Genomic DNA, 26,663 nt, shown 5'->3' on the forward strand with positions numbered 1-26,663 from the left:
CTACTGTGGCTATCTCAGCCAGATTATATTGATAAAGTCTTGAAGAAGTTTAATATGGAAAATGCTAAGGCAGCCTCTACTCCTCTGTCACAAAGTTTCAAACTGTCAAAGGAGCAGTCTCCAAGAACTGAGCAAGAAGCTTTGGAGATGAAGTCAATCCCTTATTCGAATATTGTTGGGAGCATAATGTATACCATGATTTGTACGAGGCCAGACCTTGCACATGCTATCTCAGTCACTAGTAGATACATGGCTGAACCGGGAAAGGAGCACTGGAATGCGCTCAAGTGGACTCTGAGGTATTTGAAGAGCTCCAGAAGGTGTGGGATCTTGTTTAAAGGAAGTCATAAGGAGGGTGAGGAGGCTGTTCAAGGGTATTGTGATTCTGACTACGCAACCAATCTGGACAATAGAAAGTCTCCGTCTGGATACTTGTTTACCCTGTATGCTGCTGTCATAAGTTGGAAGTCCAGCCTACAAAGCGTTGTTGCGTTATCAACAACAGAAGCTGAATATATTGCACTCACATCAGCCGTGCAAGAAAGCTTTTGGATCCAAGGTGTGATCTCTGATTTTGGGATCAGTCAGAGAACTATGGTTATATTCTGTGATAGTAGTTCTGCTATATGTTTGGCTCGACATCAGTTCTTCCATGAGCGGAGCAAGCATATAGATATCCGTCTACATTTCATCAGGGATGAGGTTGAAAAGGGAAGAGTGAAGGTTGTGGAGATAAGCACTTTGGACAATCCGACAGATATGTTAACTAAATGTATTGGCAAAGACAAGTTTGAATATTGCAAGGATCTTATCAGTTTGAGCAGTGAAGGAGTTGTGGCTTTAGGTGGAGAATTGTAAGATGGAATCCACGAGCTCAACAGAATTGCAAGAGAGAATATATGAGCACAGCTGCAAGTATCAAGAAAGAGCCGTTGCTGATCATAGCCGTTGGAAGCTCTTTACTTTTTCTAGTTTAGTTTGTTGTAACTTCTAGTGTAGCTCAATAGTTTGTTGAGAGCAGTTGTGGTATATTCACTCAGCTACATATATACTACTTCTTCATGAAGTTTGTAACAGATTCGAGTGTATCAAGTTCCAAAATTTGAATAAGAGTTTTTCATTGTTTTCTCAAGTTTGAGTGTTGCTCCATACATTTCACAATTCAAGTTCCTCGTTCATTCATGCAATCTTAGTTTGTTCTTGCTGATATCTCTTGATTCTATAACATAGATGCCTAATAATTAGTTGCTTTTTAACTAATTAAAAATAATTAGATTCATCGGGTAAGAAAATTGAAGGTAATACAAGTACTCCTAAAGCAGTAAATTTGAAAGTTAAGAAAAATGAAAACCAAAAAAGTATGTATGGAACCACTTAGCTTATTCATTTTGGCATACCTCCATCGTAAAAACAAATACTGAAAAGAAAAATAAAAGAACTACTTAGGCACTTAGCTTATTGAGTGCAAAAGTGTCATCAATTCATGGCTACGTAGTTAGGCTTTCCGTGCTCTTTGTTCTTCCACAGATTAAAAACCAGTGTAACACTGATTATTGTCGCCCAATAAAATATAATCTTCATAAATGATTAATCCAAAAAATAAACAATGTTCATTTTCTGGTTATAGATCGAGGTGTGAATGATATTGTACTATAAAGTAGAGAAAGGAGGACTATTTACTATCTAGAGATAGAAAAAATAAATGATGATCTCCTCATCATTTTTCCATTTATGAACCAAATAGTCGTACGTAGGAGTAATTTTATAAAATCTGATTTCGAATTTAAAAATATTAAATGTGCTTTTTTATTATGCTCATGCACAATGTTAACTGGCAAAAGAGGGACCACCGGGTGGTGTGCTTTTATTACACTACGAAAATTGTAAGGCCACCCGGGTGGCCCGTGTTTCGTTCCGCAGTGACGGAACCGGGGCGGGACGCGTTGCAGCGTCTCATCCCGTCACCAGCCCGTCACGCAACCCGTCCCGCCGCAACGAAACGCGGGACGGCTCGCCACGCGCCGAGGCGACGTGGCGCGCTCCCAGGCCATGCGTGACGCCCACTCGTCGTCCCGCGAGTGGGCATCGTCACGCTGACCCAATAATTCATTTTTTTAAAATCGGATTAAATAAAAAAAATAAAAATAAAAAAAATATTAAACGGTAATATTACCGTTAATAGAGCCGTTTTTTTACTCTATAAATACTCTTATTTCATCCTCATTTCACACACAACTACACATCTATTCTTCCCAATTCATCTCCATTTCATCTCCAATTTTCATCTAACATCTCATCACAAAATGTCCGGCGACGGAAACTCCGGCGGTGGCGGCTCCGGCGCGTGGGATCTCAACGCGTTCGGCAACTGGCGGAGCATGTACAACACATTGGGTGGTTCCGGTTCGTCGACGCTAGGATCGACGCCGGGCACCCAGGGTTCGGGCACGCCGGGGGGTACCAACCACCCAATTTTGATGTTGATGCATACGTCCGTCCCTCCGCCCCGCGGTAATCGCAAGGATTATCCCAGATTCGGGAGGATTATCCGGTTCAACCCACTCCGGAAGAAGGCCGAGGCGGGGGAGGAGGCCGAGGCGGGGAAGGCTCCAGGGCGGAGGCGGAGGAGGAGGAGGAGAAGGATCTAGGCCGGCATCCGTACGGTCCCAAAGAAACGCTGGCCGTGTACAGCGCCTGGATCAGCGTCTCGTACGATCCCATCGTCGGGCATCAACAACCCCGGAAGTGCTTCTGAGAAAAGGTCACCGAGACCTACCACGAGATTAAGCTGAAAAAGACCCGCTGTCGCACATATAAGATGTTCCGCGCTCACTTTGACCGAGTCGACAGAGAGGTCAAACGATTCTGCGACATCTACAAGAATGAAGCGGCTCAGTACCAAAGCGGAGCCACGGGAGCCGACATTCTGAGGTCGGCTTTGCGGGTCTACTACGAAGACACCGGCAAACAATTCAAATATGCCGATGTTTGGGAGGTCGTCAGGGACGAGGAAAGGTGGGCCGGCGGTGTGAGGTCCAGCTCGGGCTCGACCTCGAAGCGCACGAAGCACACGGCGAGTGGCCAATATGTGACATCCCTAACCTTAAACATGCATTATTTTGCATATTATCATATTATATTGTCATTGCATATTAAATTGTCGTTTTTACTACATAGATATTAAGTGTGTCATAGAGAATATATTTATTATTATGACGACTCAATATAGTCGAATATATGGATAGTTTTGATTTACGGGAATTGTTAAAAGGGACGTGTATATACTGTATAATTAAATTAGTGTATATATGCCATAATTATTTAAATATGTGTGCTTGTGTTTGTGTACCATATAGTACTAATACTTATATACGTACTTTATAAATATTTATATATTTATACTTTATCTATTGCATAATTTTTAATTTATTTTTGTACTTATCTTCACTTCACAATTAGAGATGTAGGTGACACGTACCACCATGTGTAGTTAGGACATGCCACTTGGATTAATTACATTCCATTTATTTGTTTGAGTCGGCAAAGTAGCCGACGTACTTTTTATGTACAAATATATATTATATAGTTTATCTTTTGAAAAAAAAGAGAAAGGGTTTGAAAAAATTTAGAGGAAAAACAAAAGTAAAGAGAAAAGTTTCGGATCGAGGGTTATAAATCAAGAGTTGGAATTAGGAGCTCAATAAGTTTACCTATCGTGATAAGGTGTGTATAAATCACACTTTTAATTTTATATGTTTTATTTGCTTCCTTGTTAGGTGTTAAATAAAATGAATGATTTGATTATATGATGCGATCCAATATGATTATGTGTTGTTTGATATAGATGATGGAATATGATATGGATATGTGATTGGTGCAATGGATATGATGTTTTAAATGTATTACATGATAGAAATATGTAATTGATGTTTTACATATGGTTTTGAAAGTACATGAATAATGTGATTAAAGAGGATCTGTGACAGCCTTGTACTGGATCTGAAATTTTAGAGGGACCTATGAGTCCAATTACAGAGGAACCTTCGGGTCAAATACAGAGGGACCTATGAGTCCAATTACATAGAGACCTTCGGGTCATAGAGGAATCCCGGGCAGATACCAGGCTTGATTGTTACAGAATAATAAACTAAATAGAGTGGCATATGCTTATGAATATGAAATGGTTTGTTTTTAAATTACGTTATATATTGTTTCTGATTATATGTATTGATAAAAGAATATGCTTGATATTTGTATCATGTGAGATTAAAGGTGGAAATTTATATATACTGAGTTGTGGCCCATATAAACCACTAAATTTTTCAGGAATAAGATAACAGTAAAGTTTTGACTGACGTGGGTTATAGGAACTCCACGTGTTATCAGGTTCGGCGGCTGACGCATATTGGCAACCTTCTCCTCCTCATCTTTTTGCATGTGGATAAATGTATAGTATATAGAGTGGTGAGAAGGTTCCACTACTTTACAGGATATTTTGAAATATGTATCGGATAAGTGTTGGTTTGAACTTGTATAATATGGGTGTTCTATGAATTATACTTGTGTATTGGTTGCTTTTATGATAAGGGATTTATTTATTAAAAGAGTATACGTCAGAGGGGTTGAGGTGTGACACAATACTCGTCTGGTGAGGGCGGTTCGGGCATCGGGCCACAAGAGTTTGTCTCGCAGGAGGAGGAGACCCCGGCAGACGATGCCGGGGGGTCCTCCCGTGGGCGCCGTCGGCCGCAAGGGAGAAATGCGGTGAAGGCGGCTAGAGGGAGGAGGGGTCGAGCCGAATCAAGCCAGGCGGGCTCGGGGGGACCCTCGAACTCCCTTATGTCCATGTACATGACCGCCACAATGGCGGACACTTCCCGCTTTACGCCCACCCAATACGAAGCCTGGCTTAACGGAGTCATGTTTATGGCGGCACAACTTGGTATCCCACCTCCAGGGCACCTCCACCGCCTTCGGGGAATGATTCGCCGGCGGAGTAGTTTTTTTTATTTTCTATAAAATTATATTTTAAATTGTGTCATTTTTATTTTTTTAAGATTTTAATTATGTCTTTTTTTATTTTTTTGAATGTTAAGTTGTATTTTTATTTTATGTTGTAATGTTATTTTATTTTTATTGAAGTGTGTTTTTTATTAATTGAATTTGGTGGAAAAAAATAAAAAAAGGAAATTGATTGAATAGTAATTTAAGGGACGGTTTAAGGGACAGAGGGTTGCAGGTTCCGTCCTTTAGTTAAGGGATGGAGTAAAAAAGTTCAGTGGGGCCTGCAAATAGTGTTTTAAGGGACGGTATAGTGACAGCGTTGTGGATGGCCTAAACATGCTATGACTTTTTTATTATTATTATAAATGAATATAAATTTAAAAGTCATGTCACGATAGACTCGAACCCGACACTTTTAGAATCGGATTTAACCACACGCACAGTAGCACTATGACAACACAATGCACACGAGGCACGAGCACACCATGCCCTTTGACCTCTGACTCGGCGGTTCAAGCCTTGAGTTGTTTTTGTATTGCGCATACTCGAGCATTGTTGTTGTTATAATATGACTCCATAGTCCATTCCTTGAAAAAACTACTTATATTTTGTCACATTCCTTTAACAATCATTACAAAAATCCATTTCCAAAATAATTTTAGGGTGTCGTTGGTATAATATATGTGACTCCATTCCTTGAAAACTACTTATATTTTGTCACATTCCTTCAACAATCATTACAAAATTCCATTTCCAAAATAATTTTAGGGTGTTGTTGCTATAATGTGACTCCATTCCTTCAAAACTGTACTTATATTTTGTCATATTCCTTTAACAATCATTACAAAAATCATTTTCCAAAATAATATTTTCGTTATTATTACATACTCTAAAAAATTTAACCCAAAAATATGCTGACCTTAAAAACTGATATTTATTGGTTAATTTGGTTCCAATACATAAAAATATGAAATACAAAATGCGAAGGAACATGGTAGGAGTAGATAAAAAGAGTAGATTTATTTTTACTGCAAGAAAAGGAAGAAGCATCCTAGGGGAGGGGCAGTGTTATCACCCAACCAGTGACAAATTACACTCAATTTCAGAATACAGAAACTAACTCAAACCCGTGACCGCTGAATATAGTAAATAGTCACTTTTCACTGTCGGCACCGACACCACATAAAAAACAAATCTAGCTACACGCCTCACGCGCCACCCCGAGCCTCGACTTGGCCCCGTCGATCAGGATCCGGTGGTTCTGCTGTTGGAAGCTCGCTATCACGTTCAGCGCCGAGTTCACCGCCCCCTCCGGCGCCACCGCCATCGCCAGGCACGCCGTGCTCCCCGCGCTGCTCCGGATCACGAAGTTGTCCTGCGGCACCGTCACGTTCATCCCCGAGAACATGAACGTCATCGTCCGCACGCTGATCGCCCCGCTGTAGCACGTGTCGAACCCCCCCAGCGACGTCACCGCCGCGCCGCGCATCCTCCGCCGTACCTCGTCCCTCACCGCCACGTACGCCGGCTTCACCAGGATCGTGAACACCGTGCCTGATCCAATCGATTGAATTGCAAAAAATTAAGTACATCGATCAATTAGGTCAATTAATTTTCCTCTCCGATCCGTAATTCGTGAAATACCTGAATCGAAAACGGTGCCGGCGCCGGTGTTGGGGTCGAAGGCGAAGGCGGATGGGGGAATGTCAAGGACCTTTCTCCCAACTCTGATGGCGAGGAGATTGACGTAGTAGAGAGATGACCGCCTAGGGTTTCTCAGGAGTGGAGTGGTTTTGATTCTGATGGGCTGGCTGTGGGGGCCCAGCCGGAGTGATCCGGCGAAGTTGACGGACTTGTAGCTGGGCAAGCAGTAGGAGAATGTGGATTGGTAGAGGCTGGTGGTCTGGCTCATTAGAGACAATGGCCCTCGCCCGAGGCCCAATAGTCCTTGGGCCGGGAACGACGAGCCGGTGGTTTTCTGCACGCACCCGAAGGTGTAGCCGCGGACCGAGTCGGTGGCGAGGGTGATGTTGTCTTGCACTAGACCGGCTGAGATGGAGGAGCTGCCGTACGTCGTGTTGAACCCGCACGACGCGCCGCCGCACCTTCCGTTAGGGACCTATGCGTAAATATCTCTGTTATTATTTTATCTAATTGTAGAATAATTGCACCCATCATGATTACTTCATTACTTTGGTGTATGTGAAATTTGAAACAAAACAAGTAGGGAGATGACACTAGAAAACTAATTGATGGTCAAATTAATTATTAGTAGTAATAGTTCACGGGCCACACACCACACTGAATATTCTGACTGAGAGAGTGGGGAAAGGACAAATTAATCAAAATCAATTTGTAATCTGAAGAAAAGAGGTATTGTCTGAAGAAAAGAGGTGGTGAGACGTTAAAAAATGTGAATGAAATGAGTTAGAAAAAGTTAGTGATCATGTCACACATAATAGAATCTGAGCGTGAGTTAGTAGAAAATAAAGTTTGTTTACGAAAAATGGAGAAAGTAAATGTGGAGGGATCAAAATGGCAAATGTGTAATTACCTGGGAGCATTTGGGGGAGCCGCAGCGGAGGGGCTTGAAGGTGGAGGATTTGGCGGGGTCGAAGGTGGAGGAGGAGCAACCGATGCAGCCAGCGCAGGGAATCCAGGCGGCGTCGTTGCTGGTGTCGAGGGCGACGAGGAGGTGCTGGGGTGGAGTGCCGATGCTGGCGCGGACAATGTAGGTGGGGTTCTGGGTGACGGCGCGGCCGGAGGCTACGGGGACGATGGAGCGGCCGGCGACGAGGCTGGAGAGATATTGGAGGCGGGTTTTGTCTTGGACCTGCATTTGGAGGACCGAGTCGGGCCATGAGAGGGAGGTTTTGGGCCTGAACGGGGAGCAGGGGCTGTTGACGTGGAGCACTTGGAGGGTGGAGCCGTGGTCGGCGGCGCCGCAGCTGGTGGCCGTGGCGGAGGGTTGGTGGCAGAGGAAGAGAGCAAGTAGTGAGAAGAGGAGGGCGGCCATGGTTATGGGTGTGGTTATGAGTGTGGGATGGTCCAGTGAGGGAGCTTATTTATAGCTGAGAATGTGACCAAAACAACTTACTAAATTTTAACATAGGATAAAACCAAGCTTAGGAAAAATATATTTAGATACATTTTAAATTTGGATATTAAAATTACAAGTATATTGTTATCTTAATCAAAATCGAAACTTAAGAAATCAATAAAAATAAAATTGGTGAGTTTTAGATTTATATAGTAGTGTTAAAAATTAGTAATACTAGTATTTTGTTTTACTATAATGTAGTACTTAATACTTATTTATGAAAATATATGAGTATTAATGCTTTTCATATAAAGATATTAATTCTTGGACATGATATAGTACTAATTAATATTGGAAGAAATATCAGTTAGTGGAAAAGTGAAGTATTTAGTAAAATGAGTATTTCCGAATTAAATAATTTTATTTATTCAAATTTTACTAATCTTTGTTTTAGATCTGATTCATTGTATTCAATGGTATCAAGTTTAGTCATATATCAATTATTGCATAAAAACAAGATTTATCCAATGAACTAATTAAAGGAAAAGAAGATCGGTTTATTTGAATAATGTTACTACAAATAAAGTTGCCTTTTTCACAAGGTAAAGATATGTGACTTTTCGGTTTGTGGGGTCCATTGCATTTTATAGGTTTGTGAATTTAATAGTTTTACTTCACTCATTGAATTTTAGTGCGATGGATATGCATCTAATGGAAAAACATATGTTATAAGTATATCAATCTCGTTTGATAGACATTTGTTTTGCGTTATATAGTGGAGTATATAGTTTGGTTATATTTATTAAAAATGTTATTAATTTTAAAATATTCATTAAAATAAAAAATTACTTTGTTATTTTACTTATTTATTTGAAGTTATAGGAAAATTAAATTTTGATTTTTATGAACTTTATAGGAATTAAAAAGATCATAAGAGTGTCCACAGTGGGGAGCCGCGCCCGTGGCTCGGGTGCGCGGCCCCCACTGCAGAGAGCCACGAAACGCGGCTGAGGGCCGAGAGCTGAGAGAGAGCCGCGGCCGCGGCCTTCACGCGGCTGAGCCGTGTGAGCCGCGACCCACCACTGCAGGGAGCCACGAAACGCGGCACAGCCGGCGAAATTTTAAATTTTTATTATTATTTTCAAAAATTCTTTTTTAAATATTACACTTCCCTTTCCATTTTTTCCCACTCCATTTTACACTTCAAAACCCTAATTAAAATCCTACAAAAAATGCAAGGTGGAGATGGTGATTCCCCGTGTTATGGAGACTCGGGATACGGCAACTTCCCAAATCAGATGTGGAGTCCACAATCGCCCCAATACCGGGTTTAGTCATCCTCCCATCAGCAGAGGAACGTGGTTCGCCAACAAACGGGGTTCGGTGACTACCGGCCGAATATGGACGCGATCAACAACCCGTCTCAGCAATTCCAATCCTCCCAATTCCAATACACCCAGTCTCCTCTGTCTGAATCTGATAGATTCACATGGGAACAGTTGATGGGTACACTGGAGACCCCGACATCTGGTAGTGTGGAGGTGGAGGCCCCCACCGGGGGTGGCCGAACCGGCGGGGGTGGCCCCCACCGGGGCTAGAACCGCATCCCAAGTCTCTGCTGCGAGCGCGTCGGCACCGCGCCCATCACCGACCGCGGCGTTGGCTCAAACACTGGAGGTGCAGATGATGAAGCAACTTGGGGATAACTTGTCCTTGTACGAGAAGTCGACAGACCCTCTCACCAAGAAGATGTGCTGCGACCTCATTATTAGATTGAGGTCGAAGTTGGGGTGGGCCGAAGGGTCGGAGACGGGCGAAGCTAGCGGCAGTGGGGGCGGTGGCGGCGGCAACGAAGGTGGTGAAGAAGATATGCCGGATTCCGATGACGCCACCGAGTAGGAAGCGGTGGCGTCTTTTTGTGTAGTGTATTTTAAAAAATTTCGTTGTATAATTTTCCTCTATCTATAATACGACGAAAATTTGTCTTTACTTCGCTTTTTATTAAATTATGTTTATTTTCTAAATTATTAGTCTAATAAAATTTATTGTAGTTAAATTAAAAAATATCATTAAAAAAAGCAAACAAATTAAATTTTTTTTGGAGAGGGCCGCATTTTGTTGCCCTTGTTGTTTTTGGGTTTTAACCATTGTGGACACTCTTAATATTTTTTAATATAATATAATAAAACTAAATATTATACATAATCCAAAACAAACAATGCTAAACACATCTACTATTAAATTAAAAATTTTTTCTAGTTTTCTTCTTATATAGCTAAATAAGTGAAGGTAAATACACAGGAAACCTCTTATAAGAAAAGTAGTCATCACAGACATATTACATACTGTATATGTTACCGACATATACCAAAATAATCAAGAAACGAAAGTTGCCAAACTGTGCATCAGCAGTGCCCAGGGAAATAAGTGGCTTAATTATTTTCTTAATCATCACCTAGTTTTGTTGGTACACTAAATAATTTAGTAGTTATAGTTACTTAGTTGTATTTGAGTCTAATAATAATTATATGCTCAGATTCAACTAGTGCTTTCAATCTACTAATAGATTTGAATAATTAAGCTCAATTAAATCGAATTAAAATGGGCATTTCTGTTATACTACTAATATACTGGTATCTCACTTTCCACACACTCCACTTTCCGATGTCTTATAATTTTCTCTATGTTACAAGAATGGTTATGTTTTTTTTTTTGCATATGAACTGGGGTATACATGTGCACTGAGTGAAAATACTATTGTAAATTTCCACACTAATGGAAATAAATTAATTAATTAATGTGTGCTATTGTAACTCAATTTATGGGCATTTTGTCTTTACTTTGTGTGTGTATGTGTGAATTTCATTCTTGTTTTTAATTCTAGTTTTCCGAGGAGATGTTTGGTTTAAAATAATGGCATAATTACAGAAATATTTTCTCTTGTACTAATAGCCAATCAGAGCATATGATGATGTGAAGGTATAAAATCAAAGTGCTTTCCTAGAAAACGCAAAATGAGAGATGAGTTTGGAATATCTAAATGCTTTATGGCAAGTGTAGTGTATATACCCATATAGGGTTATACTAAAGTGACAACTACGACAATATATCACCAATAACAACTTCAACTTTTAGATTTAAAAGCAAATTCAATCTTAGTCTGCCACGTGGAACGCTGATTTTTCAATGTATCACAGATTGATTGGAACCATATGCCTAGTTATTTGTCTATATATTGTAGATTGTCTGCCTAAGTTGTCATTTTAATTATGGTGACACCATAGTGGTCTGATTTCGTATCGTGGATTGCTTGGAATCATACGTCAATTTGCTTGTCTATGCATCACAGATTCCGTGCTTTGTATTGAAGGTTATTTGCCTAGGCTATCATTTTAACTATGATGTTACAATAATACTCATCAGTGTATATATAATGCATATCACACTGATGAGATCATGAGAGCTAACACACAGTACAAATTTGGGACCGTGTGGCGCTGCTTTCTATGTTGGGGAGACCTGATGGGGTCGACCAGTGATCGAATTGGAAATTTTAAACAAGTTGGTGCTGAAATTTAAAATAATAGTACTATCAAACTATATAAGCAATCACATTTCTAATTTTCCTAACCACCTAGGATTATACTGAATTAATAAATTGCAAAATTAGATAATTTAAGCATCGATCACATTGATATTCCAACATAAAAAACATATACTACTATAGGGCATTTCCATTTTCTCAACTCCTATCTAAACACATCTCAAATATAATTTGAACAACACAACCTTATTTTAAAATTTGCATGCGTTTTCATTCGTGGATGGTTAATTGATTAATTAATGGCTGTGGAAAAATAAAGTAATTCAGCTATTTCTTTGGTATTTTTGAGCTTCTTTTTCAGCTCGTGTGATGGTTTGTGTTTAATTGGGATTGTATAGAGAATATTAGTTGGTGTTGAACTCGAATTGTATAAACTAATTCTATTTCTTTACTATTTGTATACTTCTTATGCTAAATTCGGTATCGATTGAAAATTTGTAAATCATAAAGCATTGAGCTATTACGATGCAATCATTCATTCTCCTAAAATTTTCTACTGTACTTATTCAGTTATTTGGCTTTGCTTTGATTTGATTGGAGTGATGCAAATATGAGAGACAAAAATTAAATAAAGGTGACAAAAAATGGAGAAATAAGAGAAAAGATAACTAATAAATGCAAAGAGATGTGCCAAAGTAAATCTCAAGACAAAAAAGCAAAATTTGCCAAATATAAGTGCAAAACTGTCTCAAAGAGGATTACATCTTTATTCATTTTGATAATAATATTTTTCCATTAGGTATCAAAAAATGCAACCATTTTTTGCAGTTTACCAAAAAATTTAACTGGCCAAATGAAAAATCTATGTATAACTACCTGATTTGAAACTGTAAAAAGAAATGTGGAGAAGAACAAAGGCCTTACACAGCTACTCCTAAACCTGGTTTTTTCCTAACTATAAATTACCCTTTGTGATATCAACTTCTCCCAATTCTAGAGCTGTTAACTTCTTCTGCTGTTGGCCAATTGGGAAGCTTCGCGGTCGCTTCGTTCAACAATCTTACGAGAGTGACCTGGATAGACGACCGAGGTTCAAGTGAGCAATCGGGACAGTTTTAAACATTTGCAACGAGGCATTTAGAGTGCGATCAGCATGTCGCATACGCCCATAAACCAAAGAAAAACGCGCGATCAAGTTCGTTGAAACAACGCTATATATCAGATCAGACTACTTGAACATTTCTACATAATAACAGCACCATAAAAATTATTGATGCTATGCTGTAACAATGTACCACACTTTCAGGGACACCGCGAGGAGGCAATGGCAGATTCCGAGGCGGAGGTGCATCAAGATACGCTCGCTTATCAAAACGCCACTCCCCAACTTTCGGGTAAATTAACTCTCCCTGAACATTGAGGGAGATCAATTATTGTTTATGGAGACTTGAGCATGATCAAAAGAGTTCACAATTTCCTCATCATGTTCACTACTAAACTAAGACACTTTACCTTCAAGTTGAAGTCACATGCATAAGTGTAATGAAGAATAAACTTGTTTTGTGTTTCCATATCATAAGGAGGCTGAAATCAAGAATGCAAATACTATTCAAATTAGCAACAAGTTTGAACTGATAAAAATGTTAGCAATAGTAATACTACATAGACAATTCTGTATCAGAGGAAAAACCTGCAAAATGAAGTCATTCCGAAGAATATGCTGCACCCGGTGAAGAGCTGAGGCCACGGCATACCCATACCTTTCGTTCGACAATGAAACATTAGAAAAAAGACATACTACTACATAGTCAGTTGATGTTTCTAAAATGTGCTCACATTTCCAACACCCATCCAAACTTACGATCCGTCTCAGGATCGTTTTTCATTTTCAACGAGACGTTCAACCAGGTAGGTGCAATTTTCTTCAGCAATTCCTGGTGTATGCCAACATCGTCAATTAGTCCAATTTGACAAGCAAGATTCAAGCAACAAAGAAAGCACATATATTCAAACCTTCTTAATTATAACAGGAGAGTTTCCTATGGGATCAACATTCGACACTGGCCCCATCGCCTCGGGGAAGAACTTACGAATGAGACTCTCATTTTCCACGGGTTTGATGTAGAAAAACGGGTACGCTACAGGATAATCCCCATAAGCCAAATTAGGCAGCGGTTTTAGAAATATGTGATCAGGCTCTGCCATCAATATATATCTGCAGCAGCAGAAGCAGCAAATGAGAATTTTCTTCCAACTCGAAAACTAGTCCATACCTTTCAAGAGAGACCAGACTCACTCTTCTTCAATCGTCGACTTCTCCAGCCATTGCACGAAAGCCCAAGGCCTGTTTAAGACAACATAGCCCTGGATACATAACACGACATTTTCAACTAACTCAATGCACGATTCAAAGGCGCGATATAACTGAGAAAGAGTTGCCTCACCCGGTCCAAACCTAGGGGTAGAGGATCAACCACGACGGTGGGAATCTCATCCATGAGGTTGTCTGGAGCCCCGGAATGAAGGATTCTGGTGAGCTTTCCCATGTTTGATCCGGGAAGATCCTTCTTCTCGTTGTACCAGTAGTACATTATACGGCACTGCCATTTGCTGTAAGGCGTGGCGGTGGCTGTCAGGGCAACGTGAAAAGGTCGTCGATGATTCCTCGATCTTTTCACATGCTCTGGCATCTCAACCAAAGGATCCATCACAAATTTACTCTGCTTCTCATTAGATGTTACAATTATTGACACAAAATTATAGGTAAAGATGAAACTCCCAATAGACAAGAGTGCCATGAATAAGGCTGATGGATTCCTCATATTGTTTCAACACATAAATATAAAAAAAAAACTAAGTCTTGTGGATTCAAGAATTTAATCAACAAGAATTGAAGTGTTTCATTCACACAAAGGAAAAAAATGAACTAAACACTCTCCCTTAATTAGTCCAAAACCAACTCTCTACAGATAATAGATTATCACCAAAAATTACAAACCAACAATAGACACACACACACACACTACATACATATGCATAAGGAATGAAGAGTGATGTGAGATTCCACTATAGAAGTAAAACACACTCCTAATTAAAAAACAAATCAATTCACAATCCATTGCTTTTAATTCCTTTTTCCTCTCTAATCTACTTTCTTTCTTTAATTGTATATAATATCTTTAAAACTTTATGCAACTTTGCTTTAATATTATCAGTATCTCTGCATTTATATGATACTTTCCTTTACTATTAATCAATATCTCTGCATTTACTTTACCACTATCACCATATCTCTACATCTATTCGCAGTAGTATATCTCAATATCTCTACATTTCCTTTGTGCAATTTTCTTTACTATTATCACACAATCTATCTCTAAAATCACAAATTTTACCCAAAATTCCATATTTTCATACGAAAGTGAAAATTTAGTGAAAAAATCATGAATTTTGACATTAAAGTCGATTTGTCACGATTTAGGATTCTGACTAAATCAAAACAACATTGCAATGAATATATTAAAACAATATCATTTTAAATATTTTATAGAATAATAGTTTTGTTTCGAAAAAGATTGAGATCTTTTGTAGAACTGAATAAGTTGCAAATAAGAATTTTTTCTTAAATATATTCAACAATTTTTTCTCCAACTCAAGTCCTCTCTGGATAAGATTTTATGCGACAATATTGTTAGTACTTCTCGCAAATCAATTACCCTTATCCAGCCTATACTCAATGTTAGGAAGAAATAACATCAACTTATAATTAATATATTAAAAAATTTAATAATTGTAAATTGATTAGTAGGAATAAAACAACGTATTTTGATCCATTATAAGTCCAATGCATCCACATAAATTTGTTAGCTACTACTATTACACCCGCCATCATCATAAAATCATTTATCATGTTCTTGAAAATAATAATGTTAAAATGAGTTTTGAGATGAAATTGCAAACTAAAATAAGAATGTCCACACTGAGCACTATCGTTAGCATCCCTCCATTTGTTAGGTGCGCAAGAAGATTTAGGAGCCTATTCAGGAGAGGAAAAACAATCGTATTTGCTCAATTTTTGGCGTCAAAAAACATTGTCTCAAAATCCAAGCTTTATTTAGTAAAAAGAAACGATGAAACATACACTAATTTTTAAAAATAGTAAATTCCTTAGAGAAAAGTAGAAGAAAGGTTGCATGTTTATGATTTGTTCTTGTCTTTTGTTTTTCTTGTCAAATAAAAGAAAGGTTGCATGTTTATGTTGCATGTTTATGTTTTTCTTGTCAAATAATTTTTTTCACAAGGAAACAGGCCAATCATCTCCATAAAAATAAGTAGTGGAAAGAAAAGATAAAAAGGTTGATAGAATATAATAAAAGTGGGGATGTTGATGATGATCCCCTTATGAAAATGCTCTAATTTGAGAGATTCAATCTCATCATAGAGGGGAGAAAATGAGTGTTGAGAATGTGTTAAGAGGTGAGATTCTTGAAAGAAACAGAATGTGATCTTGGGTGAGAAAGGAGAAGGATGAGAGTGGAGAAAAAGTTGGAAGGAGGAGGAGGATGAGTGGCATTGTCAAAGTGTGGGAAGCGAAGTTGAAGAAATCTCGAGGCACGGTGAAGAGGAGGGCCAACAGCATATTTGCAGCAATGTCAGTTGCCCATGTGGACGATGAGCATCCCCACGTCGACAAGGACTTCGCCAACCATGACACCTACTCTGGCCAATGGTCGGACAACTGGCCCCACGGCCACGGCACCTGCTCTTGGGCTGACGGTTGCACCTACGAGGGGGACTGGCACCACGGCTGGATGATGGGCCACGGCCGCTTCACCTGGCCCTCTGGAGCCGCCTACGAGGGTGGATTCAAGAGTGCCTACATGGAGGGAGATGGCGTTTTTGTGGGCTCGTCTACTGAGAGGTATAATGGGGCTTGGCAATCCAACCTCAGGCACGGTAAGGGCGTCTGTCAATACTCCAACGGGGATAAGTACGAGGGCCATTGGCGCCGCGGCCTGCCTGATGGAAAGGGGAAGTATAGCTGGATTAACGGGAACCAGTACGTGGGGCATTGGAGGAGGGGGAGGATGAATGGGAATGGAATCATGGTTTGGGCTAATGGGAATAGATATGAAGGTAGTTGGGAGGCTGGCCTGCCCCGGGGTAATGGGACCTTCCGTTGGGTTGATGGTAGCTGCTATGTTGGGGTGTGGAGTAAGGACCAAAGTGAGCAGAGTGGGACTTACTATCCATCGAGTTCTCATTCGGGTAGCTTTGAGTGGGATCCTCAAGAAGTGTATTTGGAGAATCTGAGTGATTGTAGGATTCATCCTGGTGAGGAGATTAGTGACTACCCTTGTATGAAGATGTTGGACTGGCCTTGTGATGGGGAGGATGTTCTAAGGAATTCCACCGTGAATAATTTGAGGGCGAGCTCTGTGGATGGAGGGGGGCTGAGCAATGCAGGCTCTGAGTATAGTTTTGATGGGAACAGTGCTTGCTTTGAATCTGGTAGAGATTTGGGGGAGGGGTCCCCGGGGACGGGGAGGGCTGAGGATTTGGATACAGTGTCTAGAGGGGTCGGGAGGCCACATATCGTTATCAAGCCAACTAAGAGGCAGGGGAACACTATATCCAAAGGGCATAAGAATTATGATCTCATGTTGAATTTGCAGTTAGGGATAAGGTAATTTGAGTTGTAATGTGCAAGGAAAAGAAAATGATGTGGATGATGTTGGTCTTTGAAGTGGCCATTTGTAACACATAAGTTTAGATTTGTTGAATGTATTTTCAAATACATTTGAATTGAGTTGATGTTGCTGCAGGCACGCTGTGGGAAGACCTGCTCCGTCGACAACCCTTGATCTAAAACCTTCGGCATTTGATCCAAGGGAGAAAGTATGGACAAAGTTCCCTCCTTCGGGATCCAAACACACCCCGCCTCACCAGTCGTGTGATTTCAGATGGAAGGACTATTGTCCATTGGTATTCAGGTGAGGTAGTGTTATGGTTTTCTGTAGATGTTAAGTCACACCAGTCTTACCAGATAGATGTATGCTTTTTTCAGGGCGCTTCGGCAATTGTTTAAAGTGGATCCTGCTGATTACATGATATCCATATGTGGAAATGATGCCCTTCGGGAGCTCTCCTCGCCAGGTAAAAGTGGAAGCTTCTTCTACTTGACCAACGATGACAGATACATGATCAAGACCATGAAGAAGTCAGAGGCAAAAGTGAGTTCAAATCTATTATATTAATTTCAAATCTTGAATATGTATGATATAACATAGGAATGGTTGTTTAGCAGGTGCTTATCAGAATGCTTTCAGATTACTATAAGCACGTCCGCGCCTTTGAAAACACCCTCGTCACCAAATTCTACGGGCTCCATTGTGTGAAGTTGACTGGCGCTGCGCAGAAGAAGGTAACCAACAACAACACCGATTCGTTTTGCCATCAATACTCTATCCATTCATTCTCATAATGTGATTGACTCAAGCAGGTGCGATTTGTGATCATTGGGAATCTGTTTTGCACGGAGTATGCCATCCATCGACGCTTTGATCTGAAAGGCTCCTCCCACGGCCGCCTAACCGACAAGCCCGAATCAGAGATTGAACCAACCATGACTCTCAAGGACCTCGATTTGAACTTCATATTCCGTTTGCACAAGTCTTGGTTCAGAGATTTCTGCAGGTATAATCCAATCAAACAAGTGTCAAATTAAGGAATCTAGTTTGATTCTGAAATATCTATGTCGTGTACAGTCAAATAGACAGAGACTGTGACTTACTTGAACAAGAGAGAATCATGGATTATAGTCTTCTTGTTGGCATTCACTTCAAAGACATGAACAGTGCCGGAGAGCCCCTACTTATGGGTGCCCGAATGCCCCTAGACAACGGATCACCGGACCTCAGCCAGTAAGACGCTTTCCAAAATCAATCAATCAATCTTCTTATTCCTAACAGAAAAATGACAAGTGGTTGTGGCAGGTCGACAACGTTCAAACTAGGTGCCAACATCCCTGCACGAGCCGAGCTGACAGTAAGGAAAAACAATGGGGAGGCTCAGCTAGTGGGAGAGCCGACGGGGGAGTACTACGACGTGGTCCTCATTTTTGGCATCATCGACATCCTGCAAGACTACGATATCAGCAAGAAGCTCGAGCATGCCTACAAGTCGTTCCAGTTCGACCCGACCTCTATCTCAGCTGTGGATCCCAAGCAATACTCCAAGCGCTTCAGGGATTTCATATTCAGAGTTTTCTCGGAAGACGGTTGATGATGGATCCATCTTGTTGTATTTATAGCTACCATTTTTGTACCGATTCTTTTGGTGTAAGGCCAGTACACCCAAATAAGCTTTGTACACAACAACGGCAATGAGATAATATACAACACAGGGAAACATATACCAATTGTTAGTACCTCGTCATGTTTCCTACTTAGAATTCGGACTAGTTTTTACTTTTCATATACTTTGATTAATGCTTACCATTATTACATTTTTTGGCTTGTCTTTGGCCATGTACAAATAGTCTGACCTTTGAAATATTGCAAAAATTATTTGACTTGAAATAATCTGGAGACTGAGGTGGAAGACTCGATATAATTTGGATAGTTTTATTTAAATTGTAAATTATGTGAAAATATATTTTTCGGTTAAGCATCAAAACAACTTGAAAAATATTCTTTCAGCATCAAACTGGCTCCATGTTAACGTCATTTTGATGCTCGAGTTGAAAATATATTTTCCAACTGATTTTATAATTTTTGCCAAATTAGCCATAAGTGCAACTCGCTCTAAGTATATTTGTAATTTCAACCCATATACTATAACCAATCTTTAATTTTTATAACCTAATTCTTTTTTATCTCGCTATAAACGTGACTATTTTAAAATCGTCAACTGAAATGGGGAAATAAGACAGATAACGAGGGGAACAAGAAAAATAGAGGCTGTATTCCCATAAACTATTTCCTATATGTGTCTATATATTAACCCATCAGCTATATACGATATGTATACATTATATTACTACAACATTTGCTAAATGAAATAAGACTTGGACATTACCATGGTTGAGAGTTTTTGAAAAGGATATATTTATGTGCTCCGGTTGTTTTGACCGACCAACCAACCTCCATCAAACTCAGGTTCAGCCGTACTACTAGTTTCTCTGCGGCTTCTTCCTCGACATTGGTGTCCGAACCAGTTTGCTGCTGCAAAACACAATCCAACATTGAGTCGCTCAACTGAAAACAACTAAGGAGTACGTATTTTTGGAATTGTCAAGGCAGACCTTTGTGTTCTGGTAATGCTTAAGGAACTGCAGCGCTTCCTCGTAATATCCACAATGGTAGAGGAGTACAGCATAGTCTCTTAGCTCCTTAGGATCATGCTTGAGTAAAATAAGGCGTTCACATGCTGTTACAAGGCATAAATTGTTAAAATGATTATGAAATAAGGGCACCTCTGGATAGCTATTTTCACCAACACCGGGTATGCACAAGCTAGAGTCTTTGAAGAGTGTATCTTGGGGTATAGTATTGTGTAGTTCAGATGGTAAAAAACCAAACAATTTGATTACATCTCATCGTTGTTGGTAAATATCCAATGGTTCTATTTCCCAATAGTTATAGTTATGAATAAGATGATTATTCTACAAAGTCTTGGTAGAGGGTAACATGATCAGATCTCACAACTGCCATATTATTGTAAAGATTCCACTAACATCCTGTGATGTCAAGTAATTCACTGGACATTAGACAATTTACCTCACAAATATCTTGAAGTTTTAGATGAAGTGGTCATGTAAGTAAACTGGAAGTAGTAAAATGTTCTAAATAAAGAAGATTAACCAAACATATTCCGGTATCTTCTTCTAGGACTTTTCTGAAATCCTGTTTGTCTATTAGAAACCTTTACCAAACTTATGAAAGAATTTAAGGTTCACCATGCAGTAGATGATGGACAATAAAGTGGCTGCTGAAGGAATACCATAGAGTAAGATACCTGATAATGCACGACGCATATCTCCAAAATGAACACTAGTCCAAACACCTCGTTGCAGCCGATGGCGGGCAGCCTTGGCAGAGGCAAGCTGTGAGGCACTGTATTGAACATAGAAGTAGGATGGCGCACGGAAAAGAAAGCATCCTTCATTTTCCCGTTCGGTTTGAAAGATTATATGATTAAATATATATTATGTTTGGTTCATGAGATTGAATCTCAAAACTTAATCCTAGATGGATAACTATATGATAGTGAGTCATAGTCTCATAGACACCCTCCCTCCAACTAAAATAATATAGATAATCATATGATAATTAGTCATAGCAACCGAACAACACCTATATAGATTGTATCTGAAGTATGATACTACCTTTCATTAGCATTGTTGGCACCAGTAACGCAACGAGCCGCGTCTGCGGCCCTTAGGAATGGACTCCTAGCATGATCAAGTTGAAATGGCCAGAAAGCATTCTTTAAATCTTTCAGTATCTGCACAAAATGGGAACAACATTAGGTTACCACCAACCCTTTAGTTCCAAGATGCCAAGAGTAAAATAAGGAATTTTCCTTATGCCTAGCACATTTCATTAAATTTGATGATAAATAAACTGGTTGCCGGCTCAGTCTATAAAGCTACTGTAAAAGATGTAAAAGAATAAACAGAATTCTTGAAGTCTTAGATGGAATATTATAAGTAGGTCATTTACCCAGTGCATATTATCTTAGATTTGATTTAATGTTCAACGTGAGAGGCCTGCTCTTTTTATAGCAAATTATATAAATGACATCTGGCATATCTAGGTAAAATGGAAGCATACAATGTTGGACGCCTACAAACACATTAATGTGATTTCAAAATACAAAAATATAAAAGTAGCAAACATAACCATCAAACTCAGTCTAGTCAAAGATTATGCAGGACAAGTTCAGAAGGATGCCCACAGCTGACCTTCCGTAAAGGATCATATGGTCCATAATTAACTAGACAATAATTAATAAAATTATCACCTCCACTAGTAAAGATTGTGATGTCATAATATATATGTGATTGATCAGAATCTTTGCTCTTTTTGTTTTAGATACCCTCTGGGAGAACTATGTGAATCACGGGGAAAGAAGATTTCTACATCAAAATTCAGAACAACCCACATTCGAAGCATCTGTAGAATCTCTGAGTATATAAGGGAGTGCATGGAAAGAGAGCCAGAACGGTGTGTTAAGACCTGTAAAAGAAATTCGTTCACAGTGATGATAAACCATACAATAGAATTAAGAGCGAAGTAATCATGGATGTTGAAAGGACACATACTGAATGGAGATACAGGGCACGGCGAAAACCCTGAAAGGACAACGCCACATTACAGTTGACACTCTGAACAGTAGCGTTAAATATACAGTACAGGTTCTGATTAATGCCATCATGAAGGAAGATTTACAGAGACCAATTATCTCAAGGCATGAAGAAGAAGAAGAAGAAGTCATAATGGTTTCATGAAAGCCGGGTTTCTTATTGATTCAGAGATGAGGAGACAGAACAACAGTAACTATGTCGTGCATAATAGAGGAGCGTAACTTACTTTATTGAGGTATAGGAAAATTGTCTGGTGAGGATCTAAATGATGAGCTGTATTGAGAGCAAAATCCCATAGAGAGGGTATCCAATCTCTCGATGAAATCATCAACTGGCAATGGAACAGAAGAGTGCGAGATGATGGAGTCATCTTCAGCTGCGATATGAAGAGCTGCTCTGGCTAAATCAACCCCTCTATTAATAGCGATACTTGTTCCTCTCTCAATGTCAGAAGAGTCGTTTATCTGCGAGCAAAAACCTACCCTTGCAGCCTGTTCAACAGAGACATAGTTAAATATTTTGATCCCACAAGACAAACATAAAAATAAATACTGAATCAAAGGAGAAGGAATCACATAACATATCTCTACTATAAATAAATCATCTTTTTGTGGCACTGTCAGCAGGGTTAACTAACTATAAAATTTTGTTCTTGGTTACATAATGTAAATTCCCTTTACAAGGTCTATGACCACTACTATTGACTCACATTATTCCACGGCTAAATTCCACGAATTTACGTCATGGGAGATGATATCCGCCATTTGTACCCGGAAAAAAAATATTTCCCGTGATGGGAAATACGCGTGAGCCTCTTGCGTGTTTTAACCAAACACGCTATAGTCTCTTGCATGTATACAAAACACGCGTTACTCTCATGCGTGTTTTAATTAAACACGCATCAAGCTCATGCGTGTTTGAATGAATGAAAAATCGACGCTTCTCCCCTCTTCCTTCACTCCCAGCAGCTCCCTCTGCACGCCCAGCGACGAGACGGCGAATTCGTCATCTAGCCGACGAAAATTGAAGTGAATCCGACATCTAACTGCTCCCATTCCTCTTTTAAGTGTTGTTAGGTAACTTTTTACCCTTAATTTCGATTTTAGTTGGTTATAGATTTAGGGTTCATGGTTTGAAATTTTTTGTTGAATTATTGAATTTGTGAATTATTGAAATTGGTGTCGAATTTTTGTTGAATTATTGAAATTGGTTTCGAATTTTTGGTGTTGGGATGAATTTGTGATGAATTTGGTGTTGAATTGTGATGAAAGACATATGTTAAAAGACATATTAAACTTTACAATGTTTATCAATCTTATTATTTTGTAATTTGTTCCAATCAAAAAATATACACCGTCAACTTTAGATTTGTTTAGTTCTCTTAACAATGAAAATTGATTTGTTTTGATAAACTAAGATTGTTGTTTGATGAAAATTGTTGTTAGTAACTAAGATTTGGTGTTGGATTTGATCTCAGAGAATTGAACTCTATATGAGCTGATTGAATTTTGAAATATAAGTAAAATATATGGAGTAATGTATACTAATTGATTTTTATATATACACTTAACTAGATGATGAGCCGAAGATCCTTCTATATTATAATTAAACATGTTGTTAATTGTTGATTATATTAGGATGTCGCGATATGGACCAGAAGATCCTTCTGTATTGCATTATCAGCACAGTCATATATCTCGCAAGGCGTGGGCAGGCGACGAAACAACTCCTTTCAATATTCGGCGCTTTGAGGGTCATTTTTGGGAAATAGATAATCATCACAGACGCGTGATTGATTATGTCTGCAGATTTGGTTTTGGTGGAGTTTTTTACTGTGGGAAGTCTCTAGATGTAGATCATGCTTTGATCACAGCTTTAGTTGAACGTTGGAGGCTAGAGACACATACATTCCATCTTCCCGTAGGAGAAACTACTATTACATTACAGGACGTTCAAGTATTATGGGCTCTACGTGTAGATGGAGTACCCTTTACAGGAAATGGTTATTGTGAATTTGGGTGGAAGAGTTTATGTGATGAATTGTTGGGCTTCTATCCCCTTCAAAGCGAGATGAAGGAAAACGGTATCTTGGCATCGGCTCTAATACTGTTCAGTCTTAAACGTAACAATATTACTTAAGAATGTCATTTCAGTCTTAAACATGGTTAGAAAATCTAAAATACTGTTCGTAAACATAATAAAATTCAAGCCTCAAACACGATTCTCAAATATAATATGACTACACAACACGTCCTAAAGTGCACTTTCTTCTATTGTGGTCGGTCTCTCCACAAAGGCGACATCGAGGAGGAGCTCTTGGCGCATCTTCTTCGCGCTCATCCATTTGTTGTGTATCCTGCCTCTGTTGTACCGCCCACGTGAACGAGGAAGTAGCCGTGCTGGTGAACATTCCAACGTCCATTCAGATTCATACCAATAATCTTGGTGTCTCAATGGACGGCACGCAGCTGCATAAAATTGCAACCGTAAGACATGATAATAATGTAAGAATAAGAAGTATCTAAATACATACCTGCGTACCGGTGAATCCAAACATCTGTATGGTATCGGGAATCAACATGACTAAAGATGTCAACACTGCGTTCTCCCCACGAACAGATGGTTGTACATAGTCAGGAACGGGTTGCTCCCCACGAACATATGGTTGTACATAATTCTCAACCATCATATCAAGTGTCTCGTTTGTAGAATCTTCACATGATTCTGCACTATAATCAAGATCACTTGGTTGAGAACCATCGGAACCATCACAATCAGAACCATCACAATTATCAGAACCATCTGAACCATCATAACCATCACATGTCACATTTGGTACATCTAGTTGTTCATCAACCTCCCTCCCAAATGTGTTGAATTCAAAGCTATGATATTCATCATCTCTCCTAGATGTCCCGACATCAAAACTATGATAATCATCTCTCCTAGACGTTCCAACATCATGATGAGTGATAGGTGGTTCAAATTGCAAAGCAGTAGTAACCGGAGTATATTCAATAAAAAGTTCAATTTGACGTGGATTTTCAGCAAACATATACTCCAACAAATTATCATCCACTGGTGTAGCTATATAATTCACCACTCCACTAAAAACCACAGGATGCCTCCATGTTAAATCAATCGTATGTGCATCCAAATCAATTCCAATTTTTTCACATATCATTGAAACTAGCTGATAATAAGATATATTTTCATTCAATATAATAAATGATTTTGCACGAGGGGATCATAAGCAACACTCAAACCTGGGAGCTGAATAATTTTCTCATCCCAATATAAACTCACAAACACCATCAAACCTGCAAAATAAGTACGACAAAACATCATATACTCTAAATTCAACATACTTAAATAAATATTGCACAAAATTAAATACGAAAATTCAATACCAAGTTCAATGCTTCGATTATATATTTAGTTTACAATGCATACATATAACTACATCAATGGCCTAAATTCAATGTTTTTCTTGTCACACAATGTCAAACCATGAACCCTAAATCTATACCTAACTAACATATAGCAATGATAATTGAAATTAATGGTCAAAAATTACCTAACACCACTTAAAATAGGAATTAGAGCATCAAAATATCGGATTCACTTCGATTTCCGCCGGCTAGAGACGTTGAGCGTCGCTGAGAGTGAGAGAGTGAGCGAGGTGGAAGTGAAGTTTCTGCCGCCTGGACTGGAACATGTATCCAATGCAAACACGCGAGAGCGTCACGCGTGTTTAATCAAAGACGCGAGAGCGTCATGCGTGTTTATCAAAGACGCGAGAGGCTCACGCGTCTTTCCCATCACTGGAAATGTTTTTTTTCCGAGTACAAATGGCGGATATCATCTCCCATGACGTACATTCGCGGAATTTACCCATTATTCCACATTCCTCAACAAGAATCACAGCACATTCTGTAATCACTTTCAACACGACATTCAACACATTCTTCCGCCATCAGCGACGCTATAACACAAAAACTTGCTTGCAGATTCCAGATTTTTGAGGGATAAAAATCAACACGAAATCAATAATATCATTCTGATTCTGCAAGCACACTTAGAAGACCAGACTTTAAATTCTGAATTCAGTTTAAATTCAGATATAAACCATAACAATGCTTTCCGTATTGATCACGACCTACTTAGAATAATAGTTGCAGATTACCGAATTTCGCAATAAAATTGATCGAATAGACTATTCCATTCATCAATAAGCAGCCACACCACATGAAAATTTTTACTTAAAGCAGATAAATTGACCCTGGCGTGGGACGTATCTACGCCGGAAAAATCAAGCGCGTCATGAAGCACAAATTTGAAATCATCTTCAGCAGATAATCCACATTTACAGCGGCAATTCAAGCTCCGAGTGGAAAGATGGAATTGGAATTTGGAGAGTGTCCATGGAAGAAAGTTGCAAGTTGATGAAGAAGATAATACTACTAAGCTACTCGATTGGAACGCCATAATTGCAATCCAAAACTAACTATTTCTGGAATTATAATAATTTCTGTAGAAATAAGTTTAATCAGAAATTAAATATCTATCTTGTCTTTTTTTTCTGAAATATCAGGAGCGAGAATAATCAACTTTAAAAAAGTTACTCAGTATTTACTTTAGTACTCTACACTGTAAAAGCATAAAAAAAACATTTTTATCCGGTAATGATAAAATCGAAAGATAAG

At 39.1% G+C, this 26,663-nt stretch overlaps 4 protein-coding genes, 1 long non-coding RNA gene and 1 pseudogene across 17 annotated transcripts; 1 reads left to right on the top strand and 5 right to left on the bottom strand.

Moving 5' to 3' along the window:
- Positions 1 to 6,005: 6,005 nt before the first annotated feature.
- LOC121808626 (aspartyl protease AED3-like) lies at positions 6,006 to 8,047 on the bottom strand. The gene is made up of 3 exons (XM_042209205.1): positions 7,559 to 8,047; positions 6,649 to 7,123; positions 6,006 to 6,558 (listed from the first exon to the last, which is right to left on the bottom strand). Exons 1-3 carry the CDS (start codon positions 8,018 to 8,020, stop codon positions 6,200 to 6,202), a joined length of 1,296 nt encoding a protein of 431 aa, XP_042065139.1. The 5' UTR covers positions 8,021 to 8,047; the 3' UTR covers positions 6,006 to 6,199.
- A 4,246-nt stretch (positions 8,048 to 12,293) lies between these two features.
- Positions 12,294 to 14,657, bottom strand: LOC121807070 (hydroxyproline O-arabinosyltransferase RDN2-like). Its single transcript, XM_042207258.1, has 8 exons — positions 14,033 to 14,657; positions 13,885 to 13,952; positions 13,602 to 13,803; positions 13,425 to 13,522; positions 13,279 to 13,348; positions 13,101 to 13,172; positions 12,884 to 12,997; positions 12,294 to 12,661 (listed from the first exon to the last, which is right to left on the bottom strand). The coding sequence occupies exons 1-8, from the start codon at positions 14,408 to 14,410 to the stop codon at positions 12,566 to 12,568; spliced, it is 1,098 nt and encodes a 365-aa protein (XP_042063192.1). The 5' UTR covers positions 14,411 to 14,657; the 3' UTR covers positions 12,294 to 12,565.
- Positions 14,658 to 16,150: 1,493 nt separating this feature from the next.
- Positions 16,151 to 18,872, top strand: LOC121808112 (annotated as a pseudogene).
- Positions 17,823 to 18,523, bottom strand: LOC121808114. Its single transcript, XR_006052120.1, has 2 exons — positions 18,382 to 18,523; positions 17,823 to 18,278 (listed from the first exon to the last, which is right to left on the bottom strand). It is a non-coding gene; the product is annotated as an uncharacterized LOC121808114 (long non-coding RNA).
- On the bottom strand, positions 18,584 to 22,560 carry LOC121808113. 11 transcript variants are annotated; one of them, XR_006052117.1, is made up of 8 exons: positions 21,916 to 22,546; positions 21,615 to 21,829; positions 20,977 to 21,095; positions 20,607 to 20,679; positions 19,894 to 20,018; positions 19,668 to 19,813; positions 18,791 to 18,952; positions 18,584 to 18,725 (listed from the first exon to the last, which is right to left on the bottom strand). XR_006052117.1 is itself a non-coding variant. In XM_042208476.1 (8 exons), exons 3-8 carry the CDS (start codon positions 21,639 to 21,641, stop codon positions 18,901 to 18,903), a joined length of 582 nt encoding a protein of 193 aa, XP_042064410.1. In that variant the 5' UTR covers positions 21,642 to 21,829; positions 21,916 to 21,945; positions 22,184 to 22,546; the 3' UTR covers positions 18,813 to 18,900. The 11 variants fall into 11 exon arrangements, 8 of the variants coding, with proteins under 8 accessions (XP_042064410.1, XP_042064411.1, XP_042064409.1 ...); XM_042208476.1 differs by lacking the exon at positions 18,584 to 18,725 and having other exon boundaries at positions 18,813 to 18,952; positions 20,592 to 20,704; positions 21,916 to 21,945; positions 22,184 to 22,546; XM_042208477.1 differs by lacking the exon at positions 18,584 to 18,725 and having other exon boundaries at positions 18,813 to 18,952; positions 20,592 to 20,704; positions 21,916 to 21,978; positions 22,184 to 22,546.
- Positions 22,561 to 24,051: 1,491 nt separating this feature from the next.
- LOC121807068 lies at positions 24,052 to 26,587 on the bottom strand. Of its 3 annotated transcripts, XM_042207257.1 has the most exons (4): positions 25,535 to 26,586; positions 25,224 to 25,277; positions 24,499 to 24,681; positions 24,052 to 24,425 (listed from the first exon to the last, which is right to left on the bottom strand). In XM_042207257.1, the coding sequence occupies exons 2-4, from the start codon at positions 25,270 to 25,272 to the stop codon at positions 24,211 to 24,213; spliced, it is 447 nt and encodes a 148-aa protein (XP_042063191.1). In that variant the 5' UTR covers positions 25,273 to 25,277; positions 25,535 to 26,586; the 3' UTR covers positions 24,052 to 24,210. The 3 variants fall into 3 exon arrangements, with proteins under 3 accessions (XP_042063191.1, XP_042063189.1, XP_042063190.1); XM_042207255.1 differs by having other exon boundaries at positions 24,499 to 25,277; positions 25,535 to 26,587; XM_042207256.1 differs by having other exon boundaries at positions 24,491 to 25,277; positions 25,535 to 26,585.
- Positions 26,588 to 26,663: the final 76 nt, after the last annotated feature.

This window comes from Salvia splendens, chromosome 6 (genome assembly GCF_004379255.2).
Source record: "Salvia splendens isolate huo1 chromosome 6, SspV2, whole genome shotgun sequence".
NCBI classification, from domain to species: Eukaryota; Viridiplantae; Streptophyta; class Magnoliopsida; order Lamiales; family Lamiaceae; genus Salvia; species Salvia splendens.

Bases quoted from the DNA above. Each gene is read 5' to 3' on its own strand.
- LOC121808113 (XM_042208470.1), bottom strand. From the start codon at position 22,327: ATGACTCCATCATCTCGCACTCTTCTGTTCCATTGCCAGTTGATGATT. The intron at 20,019-20,591 runs GTATTCCTTCAG...GCCTTGTAACAG, and splicing joins ATCAGGTATCTTACTCTATG to CATGTGAACGCCTTATTTTA. The intron at 18,953-19,667 runs GTAATGTCCAAG...TTGTGTACAAAG, and splicing joins TTCAAAAACTCTCAACCATG to CTTATTTGGGTGTACTGGCC.
- LOC121807070 (XM_042207258.1), bottom strand. From the start codon at position 14,410: ATGAGGAATCCATCAGCCTTATTCATGGCACTCTTGTCTATTGGGAGT. The intron at 13,804-13,884 runs GTGAGTCTGGTC...CTGCTGCTGCAG, and splicing joins AAGTCGACGATTGAAGAAGA to ATATATATTGATGGCAGAGC. The intron at 13,523-13,601 runs GTTTGAATATAT...GGCATACACCAG, and splicing joins CTCCTGTTATAATTAAGAAG to GAATTGCTGAAGAAAATTGC.
- LOC121808626 (XM_042209205.1), bottom strand. From the start codon at position 8,020: ATGGCCGCCCTCCTCTTCTCACTACTTGCTCTCTTCCTCTGCCACCAA. The intron at 7,124-7,558 runs GTAATTACACAT...ATTTACGCATAG, and splicing joins GCTCCCCCAAATGCTCCCAG to GTCCCTAACGGAAGGTGCGG. The intron at 6,559-6,648 runs GTATTTCACGAA...CGATTGGATCAG, and splicing joins CGGCACCGTTTTCGATTCAG to GCACGGTGTTCACGATCCTG.
- LOC121807068 (XM_042207255.1), bottom strand. From the start codon at position 25,141: ATGATATGTGAAAAAATTGGAATTGATTTGGATGCACATACGATTGAT. The intron at 24,426-24,498 runs GTACGCAGGTAT...AATTTTATGCAG, and splicing joins ACAGATGTTTGGATTCACCG to CTGCGTGCCGTCCATTGAGA.